Genomic DNA, 15371 nt, shown 5'->3' on the forward strand with positions numbered 1-15371 from the left:
CGCGGTTGCTTTATTCTATCGTAAATATTATTTATACTCTTTTTTAATTCCCTCGTACAAACTGTCAATAATTTTATGTTGTTTACGAATTGAAAATAAATTAAATTGTCAAAACAGTTTTGGTCGCTGTACATCTTGCATGTCTCTGTATCTCTCCCGCGAACGTACTCTGCCCGTGAGGCAGCTTGACGTAAAAAGCGCAATGCGAGCGGCGAGGAAGGATCGTTGCATGCGTATACCATATCAATTGTATATCTCAATGTTTGTTCGTAGGAGGGTCCGCTGACAAAGAGCGATACGTACATTTACTAGGACAATTTGGCGTCCGACAAGCCCTGTAGGTACATTGTACGGAGTATGTCACGCTGCTTACACATATAACGTAATTCGAGATCACTACAAATACGGAATGTATTTGCGCCGCTCGCGCGAGGGATGCCGAACTCGAGCTCGTAGCTTTACTCGTAAAATCACAACAATCTCAATATCTTCGAATTAACATATTTGTTTACGTGCTATTCTCTTGCAAATTATTTTTAATTCCTGCTTACGTATATATATAGTCTCCTGTGCGTTACCGAAATTATTTCAATCCCGTTGAAAGCGTGTATACAATACGCCCAACGCATATTTTATTGCCTAGAAACAAATTTGCTTGATAGAAAAAGAAGTTGTTAGGACATCTGCTAAATAATTTGGAAGTAGTCGAGATTACGGTTTATTACGTCGCATGATATTGCACTACTCTACATTCATACTGCAGACGTAAGTTTTAGTCAATTGTAGATCATCACGGTTTACTATAATATAATCGTCGCTCTTGCTACGTACAACAATAAGAGCTTCGTACCAATTAGGCAGCATTCGAGTATAATAGTCCGAACAACAATCCTCTCAAATTCCGAACCACGCAATACCAGTTTAATACATGTATATGGGGCGAGACTAGCATGCAGCATGATAACACTTATCATGACTATACTTAATCTGAACAATTGGTGAGCTAAGAATAAGAGGATTATCTGCCAGATGGTTTAGCAATGAATAGCCCGTTTGTATGTGTAATTCTCTCTCAGCCCTTCAATAAGATCTCTCCTTGACTCGCGTACTCGCTTTAGGCGCGCCTTAGACGTTGTCTAATTGACTGACATCGATCACGAACGAGAAAGCTTAACACCCGAAATGGTACTAGTCATTTGTCGATCGCTTGCAGAGCGGGGTCTGTTACGAGACTTCACGAACAGTCCGCCATAAAACTTTCGTGTGTGCAATCGTCCGCGCAGCACGGTTAAAACCCAAACAATACAAAAATTTAAGGGACATTTATTTATTATCAAGATAAAATCTTGATAATAATCTTTTTGCAGAATTATCCAAGCAATAAAGATCTATTTTACTGATTAAACATACAAATAATAAACACAAGAATTAAGTTGATACGGCAACGAAAATTTATTCCAAATAAAATTCATTTAATTTTCTACGGAAGCGGAATTTCGCTGTGAAACTGAGAAATCGAAAACATCCTGAAAAGCACTTGAAAGACCAGGATTGTCCTTTATTCATTTGTATTGTTTGAGTGCATTTTCGTTTCGTGATATTCGTCACGCTTTTCTGTTTATGCAGCCCTTCAAGCCGGAATTCTCGGATCTCGATTATGCGGACGTGGACTACAAGTCGTATGGGCCGATTAACTATAAAGCCGCCAGTATCGCGCTCCTTCAGAAGCAGCAGCAGCAGCAACAACAACAACAACAACAGGCTCAACAACAGCAGCGACTTTTGGACAGGAGGCCGCAGATGTACGGTGCTTCGGACGATAACGAGGAACTGCTTTAACCCTTTTCCCATTCACTGTTCATTTAATAGCGATCCTATTTCAGCTTTCTCGGGGAGATGCAATGATAAGATACATTTAGCATTGAACGTGCTATATCTCGATAGGTAATTCGTTAAAACTCGCTAAATTCGATTTCTATGAGACCACACGTTGCCATAATAAATTTATAGGATTATGATTCTCATGTGGAGCGAATTTAACGAGTTACGACTCGGCGCCGCGTAATACGTTTGTTCGTACGGGCGTAATTTGGCAGGCGCATAAAAAAAAATTTTTCTCGCTAAAAATTAATTATCCGCAGAATGCTTCTGTTTTAAAAAAGTTTTAAAAAGTTTTAAATAAAACGCTTGTCTTGGTGTCGTCCAGCTACTACGATCGAAGATCTTGTCAGAAACATTGCACGAAGGAAAAATAATGCTTATATTTTATTTACCTCAAAATCTAATTTTTACCACTTATGGTCCCATCACGTATCTTTGCATAATTGAAATGAACGTAATAGGATTTTCTCGATATCCAAAAAGCTATAGATCCTTCGCATTACAGATAGCCGAAATACACAATCGCATATCTACAAATACATTTACGTAATGTTCGGTTGCTTTAAGGGAATATCCAGGACTGTCTGTTCAGATAAATATACGTTTAATATATTCTCTTTCTATATGTAATGCGATTATTTATGTTATTACGCTGCTTCCAATATTCCGTATCATTTCACATGCCATATTTCATATGCCACTATATTACAAAATTAGACCTTCTCAGATGGGATTAGAACTTTGGTTATACACAGTAAAATGTAAATGTTTGAGGGAAAAGGTCGGAAACTCGTTCTTATTCACTCGCACCGGACACACGACGATGTACGAACTTGGTAGGACACATGTGGCAAAATTTTAAAAAAATTTTTGGAGATCTGTAAATTTATAAATACCTTTATACGAGATTATTGATACAATTGTACATTTATATAAGCTATCGGCATGTGTTCCGGGATCAAATTATGGAGATAATGCGCGAACCGTGGCGATAGAAGAGGAGATCTTGTTAAATATTGAATTAAGAAAAGAAGAAAAACATATCGCAGCCAAAAATGTAATTCCCATCTCTCTGTTCCGTATTATTGTTATACAATTATTGATAAGCGGCGATAGAATATATAATTCTGTTGATGCATATTATTCTCGAATATCTTCGTACAATGTGTTTGTAAATTTGTAAGTTACAAGAATGATGAGTAGTTATTTGTACAGATCGACTATAAACCAAATATCACCGCTTAATCGCGGATCACACACAGTCCAGTATTTATGTCATCAAGGATCTTCTTGTAAATAACGTATCCTTATAATCGTTAATTAATATTATCGTCAATCATGAATAATTAGCTATGATAATACGTTTCACCGAGTATTGGTTTAAAAAACCAACTCTGCGATCGTTTGTAAAATTGTGTTCACTTACCTCTTACCGCGAGAGCATAAATTACGCGAAAAATATATGTTAGACGCATGTTCGATGTCGCTAAAATAAAATCGCAGTCTGACGACAGACTCGGTCGCGCCTACGATTTTAATGGTGATTTATACTGTTTACTACAACGTAAATGTTAAATACAACCAAATAGAACAAGGCTTCCGCCCTTCTGTGGTGATACGTCTTATCGTATCTTTTTATTCGTCAACATCCCTCCACGGTCCATTGCAAATCGCTTTTCTTTTACCGCACGCGTGTTCCGATCGATTCAATCGCGTCGCTTTGCGTTCAAATCACGATTCGCTCTATTCATCGATATACATGCCGGGTGCCATTGATTCCTCTGGAAATTTTAATACTTTCTTTCGTTTATGAATTCTTTGATCAATTTAAAGTCGATTTTACTGCGGCGGAAATTCAATTGATCATCAATCTCTTTTTCTATGTCTCTTTGATATTGAATATTAAATCTTTGCAAAGTTTCAAATTAGACTTCTATACAATTCGATTGGAATTAAGTTATATCAACAAAATTTTCGTATTTTTATCAAGATTTGTAACCATCTATATAGAGAGAATTGTGAAAAAGATTTATCGAATTTTTGCTGTAAAAAGATCGATTTCTTTATCAAAGAATCTATACGATAAAGCTCTCTTGAGTGATAAATCTCGGCGTTTCTATATATCACATATGTTTCTACAGAATGTACCATTTACAACTGAATAACTTCAAGCTTTTTGAACAAGATATATACAAAGTATAATTCTCCTCTTTAAAACCAGGTACGAAAATGTGTTCACAACGTGATATTTACCTTTTTTCTAGAGTAGAAAGGAGGTAAATAAGGGAAAAACTGCACTTTTACAGTTTCATTATTCTTGAAAGAGTTACATTTAAAAATGTAATTCAATCCTGAAAATGTGAAATATTTTGCAGCAATATGAGGAGAACGGGCGAAGCGTATCATCACTGGAGAAACATAGATTGACTTTTTGAAATTGGATAAAAATTAAATAAATGGAATGACGGGACATGAAAATCTCTTTTACATCAATATCCAATTATCATGTAATACATTCGCTCAGCATTCAAACGCAGATGTATTTACAAAGTTTTATTATTGTCATCGTGAATATACAATATAATATGCCACTGAAACGCACAGTTTATGAAAAATAAAATCTGATTTAATTTGGCCGATATTAATAGAATACTGCCAACATCGTTCTGCCAATCTTGTAAAAGGTTTTGCTCTCGTAATCACGGTATCGATTTAAACCTTTTCATTAATTAAAATATATTGCACGGCTCAATTTCGTGACTAACGTGACTATTTTAATTATTCAATATTTAAAATAATTTGTTAGTACTGTGGCCTAAATTATTAATTTAATAAATTAATATTTCCTATGCTTCCCTGAAACCGCGAGGCCCGAGAGGCATTCCTACATAAAATGTATAAAAATGCTTTTTTCTCTCTTTCTTTCCTTCTTTTTCTCTCTTTATATATAGATATATATACATATATGTACGTATATATGTGTATATATACATAATATAATACATATAAAGCGTAAGAAAATAATTTTGGAACTAATTTAAGCCTCGCGAAACGTCCGACCGACGACGATTATACACCTGTTCGAAACTAGCCACCTAACGTATGCATAAACTTGTATGAACGTATCTGTGTAATAACTTACACTATGAGTGTAAAGTGATTTTTCACCAATTTTTATATTTGAAACGTCGTCGCTCTGTGAACTGTTGCTCGGTGAATTGAATAGTTTGTAATGAACACTACTGTATACATACTTTAATACCTAATAGTACCGCGAATCGCGATCTCAAGCGTTTAAGAACTGTAAAACATTAAACCGTAATAAGAGTCGAATAATCTTTAGAGTATGTGTATAGATTTAACCGAACATTTATATTAAAAAAAACTCCAGACGATCGTTTCCTTAAATTATACACGATAATATAGCAATCGATCATTTGTAACATATTCACGCAGGTTCCCATCGAAAACAAATAATCGGAGAATGTGTGCAAAAAGTATAGATAACAATAAAATTTCTTTGAATAAAATGCATTAAGCTTGTGCGAGATACTCAGTTCTACACGGAAGCAATGAGCACGAATCACATATTTTTACAATGAAAATGCACGTTTTTATTATGATGTTTCTTTCAGATTCCAACCATTTCTTTGATACACATTGTTGTACACAAAGTACTAAAATAATAACAATGCATTTAAAAGAAATTTGAACGGATTGATGAAAGTTACATTAGAAGTGTTAATTTTGTAATAAACTTTAGACTTATGTAATATTAAAAGGATTACATTTGCCTTTATTGTTAACGTGTAACGTCCAATAAAATTCTGTTATATGCAAAGCATTATACATTTACTTCTCATCGTCCCATTATTCGATATTTCTTTTATAACAGTTGTAAAAAATAAATTGCACATAAATATCTTTTACAATAGCATAAAGAATATTTTTTATAACTATACAAAAATATTAAATTGTAATTTGATATGGATATTATATTTCTGAGGTTATTTTAAAATTGTAATTATAAGTTGTACCTATCTCAATAGTTTTGAGCTATTATTTTATTACCCGCTTCGTTTAAAGCAGATAGGCATTAATTAATTAAAATGTTAGTTGACTAAAATAATCTATTAATCAATAATCGAAATTAATCAATTGTCATATATGTAATCGTGACTAATTTAATCGATTAAAGATATTAATTTGATAAATCAGTTCTATTCGTGTATGGAGAACGCGTGAACTTTCTTTTACCTTTTTTTCTGTAAAATACTTATGAAGACAATAATATGTCCCGGCACCGCACCGGTGCGGCCGTTCGCCCAAGCTCTCGGCGGCAATGGCTCCTTTGACTGATGGCGAAACTTTGAACATTTTCTTTTTGCTCTCACAATCGAGAAATAACCGTAAAATGTTAATGTGATATGTGTGAACTTAGTTCTTAGCCTAGTTCTTAACAACATTGATTAATCAATGATTGAATTAGTGACTGACTACCAATTTTTACAATTAAATTAATCGATTTTTATTTCACTAAATTAATCGACTAGATTAATTACAATTTGATAAATCGTGATTATATACAACGATTAAGTATTAATTGATTAATTTGCTTCAATTCATTTCGCATTAATTATTAATAATTAATATCATTAAATCGACTAAATTAGATTACATATATAATTGATTAATTTCGATTATTGATTAATGGATTACTTCAGTCAACTAAAATTTTAATCAATTAATAGATAAAATTACACTTAAAGTAAATCGTATATAAAATCCAACTTATAAAATTATCAATTGTTCTTGCTTATAAATTCTATAATGATCAAGTATTTATTCCAAGGATGCAAGTCCCATATCAAATGCAAAAGACAAAAGAGACGTTGCGCGAAACATACGTAGATTTTATCTTCATCTATTAAACCGAGACTGTGAGCGACGTTCGCAGTTTCATATCCGAATCACCGCGCTGGAAGGATGTGCCGCGTATCGAGTATTTCAGTGTCACAGAATTCTGACGCATGGAAATTCTCACGTCGATGGAAAACGTATTGCGTGTTACTTGTACACCTTTTCTCACAGGAATCCACGGGGCAAAACCGATATCGCAATACCGAAATCCCCCGAGGTACAATGCATAAAGTTCAATTTAGTAGCTTAACTCGCGCGCGAAGTAAGACATATACTCTTGCTTATTCTAGAACGTGTGCTCTCCGACAAAAAGTGAGCATTGCAATATTCTCTCTCTCTCTCTCTCTCTCTCTCTCCCTTTTTCTCGCGATAGCAAATTCCCAAAACGAGATGCGTATTGTGCTACAATTAAGCGTGCAATGAGCCGTACTTCATGACGATTGTACGTAATTTTCTAGTTCTGATACTAATTAACTCTCTATGGAGCTATTTGCTAGTTGCATTGATATGATATCCATATGTACTTCGTATGTTAAATATGAAATATAGGTACTTTATGCAAATAACATTACGGTATATTTTGCATGGTACACTTTAGTATCGTCTAATGCGATATATGTTCAATTTACGTCATACGTTGTTAAATAATAATCAATAATAATTATTGATAACTAATGTAAAGTTTGACACTGCAAACAACGAACACAAAACATGTTGATTAAAGACATGTAACTCGAAATAATCTTACATAATAAAAAGGTTTATAAGGAAATGATACTTATCGAGATAAAAGATTTAGATGTAACGAGATAATAAAAATTGCAATTCTTTATTTTTAAATAGTCAAAAGGATGACGTTTTATTATAATTTTAACAAAAGTCACATTATGATCTGAAAATATTTACAAATTCTCGATTCAATATACAGATTACAGGCCCAATAATACATGTCAAAAGAACTTTTAAACTTTAAATCTTGATAATAGAATCGATAACCGGTCGTGAATCTCTCTCTCTTTCTCTCTCTTTTTAGTTGGTATAAAGCTTAATAAAATTACGCGAATATATGTACATCTTATCTCAGTCTAATATTCACTCATTAAAAAATATTACTGTCACATGTTACGTGTTAGACGTTTATCTCGTCCAAATAATCCTATTAGATCCAATGGATCTTCATATGATTTACATCAAACTTTTCTAGTTCTCAATGTTCTATAATGCTCGAACAAAAATACAATAATTCACATGTCGTAATGTAATGCATACTCGATACTAGAAGAATAAGCCGTAATGTGAGAACCGTAAATTGGTCGATGCTACAAGAATAACGCGTGTCATTGCATATTTGTTTTAAAGTTGTGCAACACTAAAATACAGCATCCGATTCTGACAAAAAAACGTGATAAGACATAAGACTATAACTGTAAGTGTATATAAATCTTCTTGAATCTTCGAGCCAATAATGCCATTCTATTTGTTCATACACAGATAAGGTAAACTTGTCACGTGATATCAGATGAGTCTGACTTTGCAAAAGAGATATTAACAGGCAGTTACATTTCATCTCAATTTCAATCAACATCAATCCATTTATTGGCATGCCATTTTGAAATCAATTCGCGAAATGTGCAGAGTTTTGAAACGTGAAAAATACAAATTCTAAATCGTGCCGCGTTAAGTGTATATAAAAAATTGAAGTTTCTTCAACTTCGAAACTTATTTTGCGAAAGAGTGAAAATGACGATAGTGGAAGATAAAAGTTTGAGCGAGAAACTCGCGATAAAGGATTCGACAAAAATAACGAAATCAGAACTGGACGACGTCCGACCGCTCAAATTAAAGGTGTATAAGAAAAGATGGCTAATGCTGGCCATCTACATGTTTTACGCTGGATCGAACTCTTCTCAATGGATAGAATACTCGATTATAACTAACATAGTCACTAGGTATCACATTTTCCTCAAAATACGAACAGTATTTTTCAACGTAAATACATCAATGCTTTTCTTGTATATTTTTTAGGTATTATGGAGTGTCTTCGTTAATGGTTGACTGGACCTCGATGTCGTTCATGGCATTTTACGCGGCGTTTATATTCCCAGCGTCGTATGTGACAGACAGATGCGGCCTGCGATGGACCACCATCATAGGCACCGGCTTAAATTGTCTGGGTGCCTGGATAAAAACCTTTTCCGTTCAACCTGACAGGTTTCACGTCGCTTTCGTCGGTCATTCGGTAGTCGCGCTCGCCCAGGTTACATACATCTCTTAATTTACTCCATTAATCTTCTTAAAAAAATCTTGACCGTTACGACTTAATTCTTTTCCTCTTCTTTTCTTTTTTTATATCCTTATCCCATTATCACTCTGTAATTCTCTGCCACGCACAGAGAATAGTAATTACTTTATTTCATATTAGACTATGGTCCTGCCGTTACCAGGACGCATAGCCGCGCAATGGTTTCCTTCCACTGAGCACTCGACCGCTACGTCTTTGGGTGTTTTCGGCAATCAATTGGGAGTATCGTTGGGTTTTCTCTTAGGGCCTGTAATAGTGAAAAACCACAAGAGCCTGAATGACATTGGCAAAGATTTGTCACGTTTATGCTGGATCGTTGCAGTCGTCGCCACGATTGCATTTGCTCTAGTCCTTATACGTGAGTTCGTAATCTATTACAAATACAGCAAGTATAATAGTGTATTTGCCTATCATATAAGTATTTAACTCTTATCAACTGTGATGTAAAACAGATCTGAGCGTGATGTAAAAAATATTTTTCTAGCTTCTTTATAATCTTCCACGTATAAAAGAATTCCATATTCTTTAACTTAATAAAATAATAAATAATCAAAATTAAATTCGTATTGCGTATATTAATATAAAATTTATATCTTTGTTTACGCGCTGTTGTGTTAACTTTGGCAAATAAGATTTGAGTGTCTCTTTTAAACGATCATTATTGATACCCGTTAAGCCGAAATAATCCTTTATAGATATTAATTGAAGGAAGCTATCCTTCAATATAGTTATCAAATTTTCAACGTAACTAAATTTTCCAATACAGCCGATAATCCACTTTAATCTCGGTCTCTTTATCCAGGTTTTATTTTTATTTATCTTACTCAACCGCAAGAGGATAAACCGTAATTAATTAAAGATCGCTCGCGTTCCAGAAAAGATTATCTCGTTTTAATCTTCTCAATGTGCTTCCGCGTCAGTATTTCAGGACGAACCGAAACTGCCGCCGAGCGAGACAAGGGCGCTGCAAAAAATTAATCGGACGAAGAAAAGAGAGGAATTCGTGGCGCCGATTAAAAGGCTCTGCAAAAATAAAAACTTTATCATGCTCTGTAATTCCTACGGTTTCAATGTCGGCGTGCTGAATGCCGTTTCTACATTACTCAATCAGATATTCCTCGCACACTTCGAGGTAAGCCAGTGAATCTCGATGCAATCAGATCAAACATAAAAAGAGAGAAATTCAAGCAAATATTTATGAATTTACGTCAACATCTAAAGATATTTTCGTACATATTTTGTACATATGTATCTAAATTCAAGACATACATATATACTGCGCATGTGTTTTAGAACGGAGAAGAAGATGCAGGCAGAATTGGCTTAACTATAATTTTGACCGGTATGGCCGGTTCTGTTAGTTTCGGTATGATCCTTGATAGGACACATAAGTTCAAGTAAGAAAGACATTTACAATTGTGTTAGAAGTCCAATTTAAAAAAAAATGTATCTTGCATTTATTATAAATCATAAGCTAGAAACGTTGACTAATAATATATATTTCCAGACAAACTGCCGTGACTGTATATTTTCTTACATTATGTGGTCAAATACTGTTCGCAGTGTCCATTTACGTTGGCATAAAATGGATGGTATATGTGTCGGCGATTTTCTTAGGGTAACGTATCGATCGACATTTATATTTATACGCGCATATTGGAAAGTTACAATAAAAAAATGATTGTTTAAAACGTGTAGATAACAAGTTTATCTTTGGACAATTCAGTGAAATGTACTTGCTGCTCTTATTATTTCATTATTTAAGATTCTGTTTTCAATGCACATTTTGCAAACAAATTTAGACTTTTATTATATTTTATTTATATCTTTTATATTATTCATTTTAAAGGTAAATTTCTACTACTATTTGTGTTCTTTTATACTATATTTTATTTAATGTTAGTTATTCGGTCTTATGTAATATAATTTGGAATAATATACCTATTATATCTGTGGTATCATTCGTTTCAGATTCTTCATGTCGGGATATCTAGCGTTGGGATATGACTTGTGCACCGAATTTACCTATCCAGAATCGGAGAATATACCCGCGGGACTTCTCAATATAACGACCAGCATGTACGGCATTGTGCTCATTATAATATTTGGATTGTTACTAAACGCGTACGGCGATATTCCGGTGCACATCGGTTTATGTTTGGTTTTACTGCTCGGTTTCATCTTGACCGCCGTAACGAAAGACGAGCAAAGACGACAAGATGCGAGGAAGAAGGCTCAGTATCAAGAACACGCGAGAATTGAGAAAAATGTCGACGGCGTTCCAGAAACTAATCAATTAACTTATAATATTAATCAGTAGACACAAATGATATCAGATCTTTCAATACTGATAAACTTTCAGTCATATGTAATTTTATTCATATATTTTAATTTTTTATCAATGTTAGTTTCATCTAAGTATATTTCAATTAATTTCAAAAAAGAATTAATCACATTGCGCACAGAAATGTAAATTACGCGTCGCTTTTTACGGGAACGCAGAACCATAAGTATATTAAAAATTTTTTTTACGAAAGAAACTCTTACCAATAAGTAATATGGCATACTTTGATATTGCCTCTACCACATAAAATGAAACGCGATTACTCCGACAAGATTAACTTTACAGTATAGCAGTAAAAAAGATTTAACACACACTACATAATACCGCTAAAGAAGTGAGCAATGAGAATCTTGCGTAAATTAAAATTAAAACTTGATAATTTTTCTTCTTGGAAATTATAAATGATCATCAATTTGTTTTACCTTCTGCTTGATTGTACTTAATATTCTAATATAATTTCGTTATACGCGTTAGATTACGCTTAATAAATTCAAAACAATAAACAATTGACAGAAGCCTATCGACTTCAATATTTTATGCGACAAGCTTCTTGTTTAATTTTTTTATGTAAGCATACATTTAAAAAAACAACATAAATCATACAGTGAAACATGAGAAATGAGAATAAAATGCAGATATAAATTAACAAACGGTGGCACACGGACATATTCCAATAGAATTTAAAATATATTTTTAAGCAATTTAAATATGAATAAATCCACATTTAAATATAGGTAAACATAAACGGTCATAAAATACTGTATAAATTTCTCATGTTTTTACGCAACGTTTTAAACATGTAATATAAAATTTGAAGCTTATCGATAATTGTTGCTCGCAAAAGAATAAATATTACATTTATTATATAATATTTTCCCGCTGCAAATATAATCGCGAAGCAATTTTTCCTCGAACTTTTCTCTGACAAAGTCTTCTCTTCCTTCCTCTCCCCCCCCCCCCCTCCCCCAAATGTCTCTATGTCTAACACAAATATCTAACGCAAATTTTAATTTCGCGGATACTAAAAATTTTTCATCTTCATGTGAGATTGCCTTCAAATATTCAACTCGTCGAAAAATAAATATAGGCACGCAAAAGTTTCGCCATATCGATTCCGTCACGCGCGCATCGATGAATCGGAAAAGCCACTTCGGTGTGCCTACGCGGAACCTTTATCGACGGGAAGCGGGACAACCTCAGCGTTGTTTTTAGATATAACACAAAGCCCCATGAAAATGAACGCCGCATAATACGCTGCATTTGACGCGTGACATGACGAACGCGTCTACCACTTGTTACTCGACCAGAATACTTGATATACTCAATCAGAGAACAAAAGTTCTCTCGACGCGCGGGCTATTATATCGCATGCTTTCGATCAACCCGACACTCGTGTCGTCTGTCTGCGACAGCGTTGTTATCGCGATTTCGCGAGTCTCGCACGATAGCGGCACCACCGCGCGCGCTCGTCTTTTCTATTTATCTTTCTTATCGCGCGAACATGTACATAAGTTGGACGTCAGAATTTTTCAGACAGAAATTATTTCTATTGTTTCCCTTTCTCTTATTTGTCAGTAAACATTTGCACGCGGACGTACGCTAGCAGAAACGTTATGCACGAACATTTATATACTCCTCAAGTTGCTATGTGGCTTCATGCTGTGTAAATTTTCGTATACTTTTACATTATTATTAGGCCAAGATCCAGTCTGGATCGTAAATAGCGTTTTTCTCTTTAAAAAAATGATCGATTCGAATTGCATATCGAAAAATTTATCTCTCATTGAAATTTAATTAAGATTATATCTGATTAAGATTATATTTAATTAAGATTATATCTTCTATATCAATTGTTTGGGATAAACGACATTTGTAAATGGAGAAAGATAGAGATTTAATATAAGACAAGTTCAACAAGATGAAAACTTTGACAAGTAGCAAGTGTCACGAGCAAATATCGTATTGCGAGGTCGTGATGCGCGATCGACGACACGCGACGCGACGGTCGGCAAGTTCTAAGCGCGGACAACTCGGAATCCTAATTAACGTCGTCACTCAACTTCACTGTCAATCGGACGATTAATTCACGCGCCACGTTTCTGGATCGCCCCCGGGCGAATTTATGTAGGCGAGCGAGCAACGTCCGCCGATCTTGCGAATTCATAAGGTATGCATTACAGTTGCGCGCGATCTTAAATTCCGGACACGTCCTTAATTCACGCAAGCCATTACAACACCCGCTACTACAATGGAGATGCGTTATTCTCGCTCTCGCTTAAAATTCACCCAATGATGAAAAACATCGATCCGGTTCATAAATACCAAGGGACACATATGCATACACGTTGTTGTTATTATTATTATTATTATTTTCATTAATTTTTATTCTTAAAATATAGCTTATTCATAAATCGATAAAAACTAATTTTCTAATATAATTAGCGCTCTTCCTAATTTTGGACCTACCTTGAACTCGAGAAGTATGTAGATGCGCGGGAGAGAAGTACGATAATTTATCCTGCATATATGTATAAACACGAATCTCCCGGAAAACTCACTGCTGCTGCTGCTGCTGCTGCTGCTGCTGCTGCTGCTGCTGCTGCTTCTACCGCGTGAATTCGAGCGCAACGTTTATCAGCATCCAAATCACTAATTTGCTACGCGGTGAGAAACGTATCCGCGTAGAATATATTCTATCACGATGGTAAAACGTTACGCCGTATTATCTGTTTACCAATGTTATACCGAGAGCGCTGCGGGGGAACTCAGATATGAAAATTGGACAGTTATGGAGAACACGAACGCGCCGAGGAACACGCTCGTTCATATTTGATTCGTCTTACGCCACAATTTTTATATTGTTCCGTTTTCCCCGAGCGGAAACGAAACGGTGTAACTGGACCGTGTGTTCGACGTAAAATTGACGTATATCCAGAATATAACGGCAGACATCACTTACGTCGCCGCGTGTACATACATTCTTAACACGTAATACGGGTAACATCGTATTACGAAACGGCAGCGAAACGAAAAAACGAAATCGTTTTCGTCTTCACCTTGTTTCGTATTCACGGAGCTTAGCTAGGCGCCCGCGATCTCGCGATACATCGGTGTTTTCGCATATAAAGACGGAATCGGCGACTCGGCGAAGGCTAGTCCGAAGTTTTCCGGTGCGCGTTTAGCAGCGGTATTAACGTCGGCAAAAATGAGGGAGACGGTAAAACAGCGTTCCATTTAACGCTTTCCGCGTTTTAAACGGCAAAATATTCACATGCATTTCATTTGAGGAAATTATCGGTCTCGTTAACAGCGGATCTGGCACGCCGAGGAACCTCGTGAACAATATGATCGCCGGATAATGATGATAATACAATACAATGGATAGTGCGCAAGTGCTTTTGCCAAAAGTTCTGATCTTCTGTCGGCGAAACGGCATCCGAGATAGATAATTGCTTTATGTCGTGAACAAAACGTTCAGAAACTGCAACGACGGGATATTATTATTGATCTGAGTATCTTAATGAGCAAACATTCATGATAAAATGTTGTACATTCTTAAGAGCTCCTAAATTTATATCAATTCCGTTAAAGCTGAAATGTTTTAAAATTTTATATGATTAAAAACATAATTATTTCAATGTTCTATTTTCGTTTATTTTAAAAAGCGCGGAGTGTAAGTATTCTAGCTAAATGAAAAGCGACAGGAGCAAAAAGTATATCTTTCGATATCCTCGAAATAACCACCGAACATCGGATCGCGTTACTCGGACCATTCGACCGCCTGTCGCGTCTATCGCTTTTATTTAAATCGATTCTGTATTTTTTTTTGCAGCTCATCCTCGTCCTCCTTTATATCGGACTGGCGGTGACGTCAGATTTATCGGGGTACAAGCCCAGGGGCTGGCGTCCTAATGGCCGGCGTTT

General features: G+C 35.1%; 2 protein-coding genes across 5 annotated transcripts in view; both read left to right on the forward strand.

The window, feature by feature from the left end:
- The window catches only part of Nrm (neuromusculin), a 159287-nt gene extending 157528 nt beyond the window's left edge, over positions 1–1759 (forward strand). For all 3 annotated transcript variants that reach the window (XM_071713190.1, XM_071713197.1, XM_071713202.1), the window contains one exon: positions 1627–1759. The gene's annotated coding sequence lies outside the window, so the exon portion shown is untranslated. The remainder of the gene's footprint in view (positions 1–1626) is intronic.
- Positions 1760–6864: 5105 nt separating this feature from the next.
- Positions 6865–12318, forward strand: LOC139776594 (choline/ethanolamine transporter flvcr2b). 2 transcript variants are annotated; one of them, XM_071713377.1, is made up of 7 exons: positions 6865–7018; positions 8827–9058; positions 9224–9461; positions 10024–10235; positions 10397–10500; positions 10611–10721; positions 11075–12318. In XM_071713377.1, exons 1-7 carry the CDS (start codon positions 6912–6914, stop codon positions 11421–11423), a joined length of 1353 nt encoding a protein of 450 aa, XP_071569478.1. In that variant the 5' UTR covers positions 6865–6911; the 3' UTR covers positions 11424–12318. The 2 variants fall into 2 exon arrangements, with proteins under 2 accessions (XP_071569478.1, XP_071569471.1); XM_071713370.1 differs by lacking the exon at positions 6865–7018 and adding an exon at positions 8349–8750.
- The last annotated feature ends 3053 nt before the right edge of the window (positions 12319–15371 follow it).

Source organism: Temnothorax nylanderi, unplaced genomic scaffold, assembly GCF_030848795.1.
Source record: "Temnothorax nylanderi isolate EJ_2023f unplaced genomic scaffold, tnyl_v1.0 TNYL_tig0005_pilon, whole genome shotgun sequence".
In the NCBI taxonomy this organism is placed as follows: domain Eukaryota; kingdom Metazoa; phylum Arthropoda; class Insecta; order Hymenoptera; family Formicidae; genus Temnothorax; species Temnothorax nylanderi.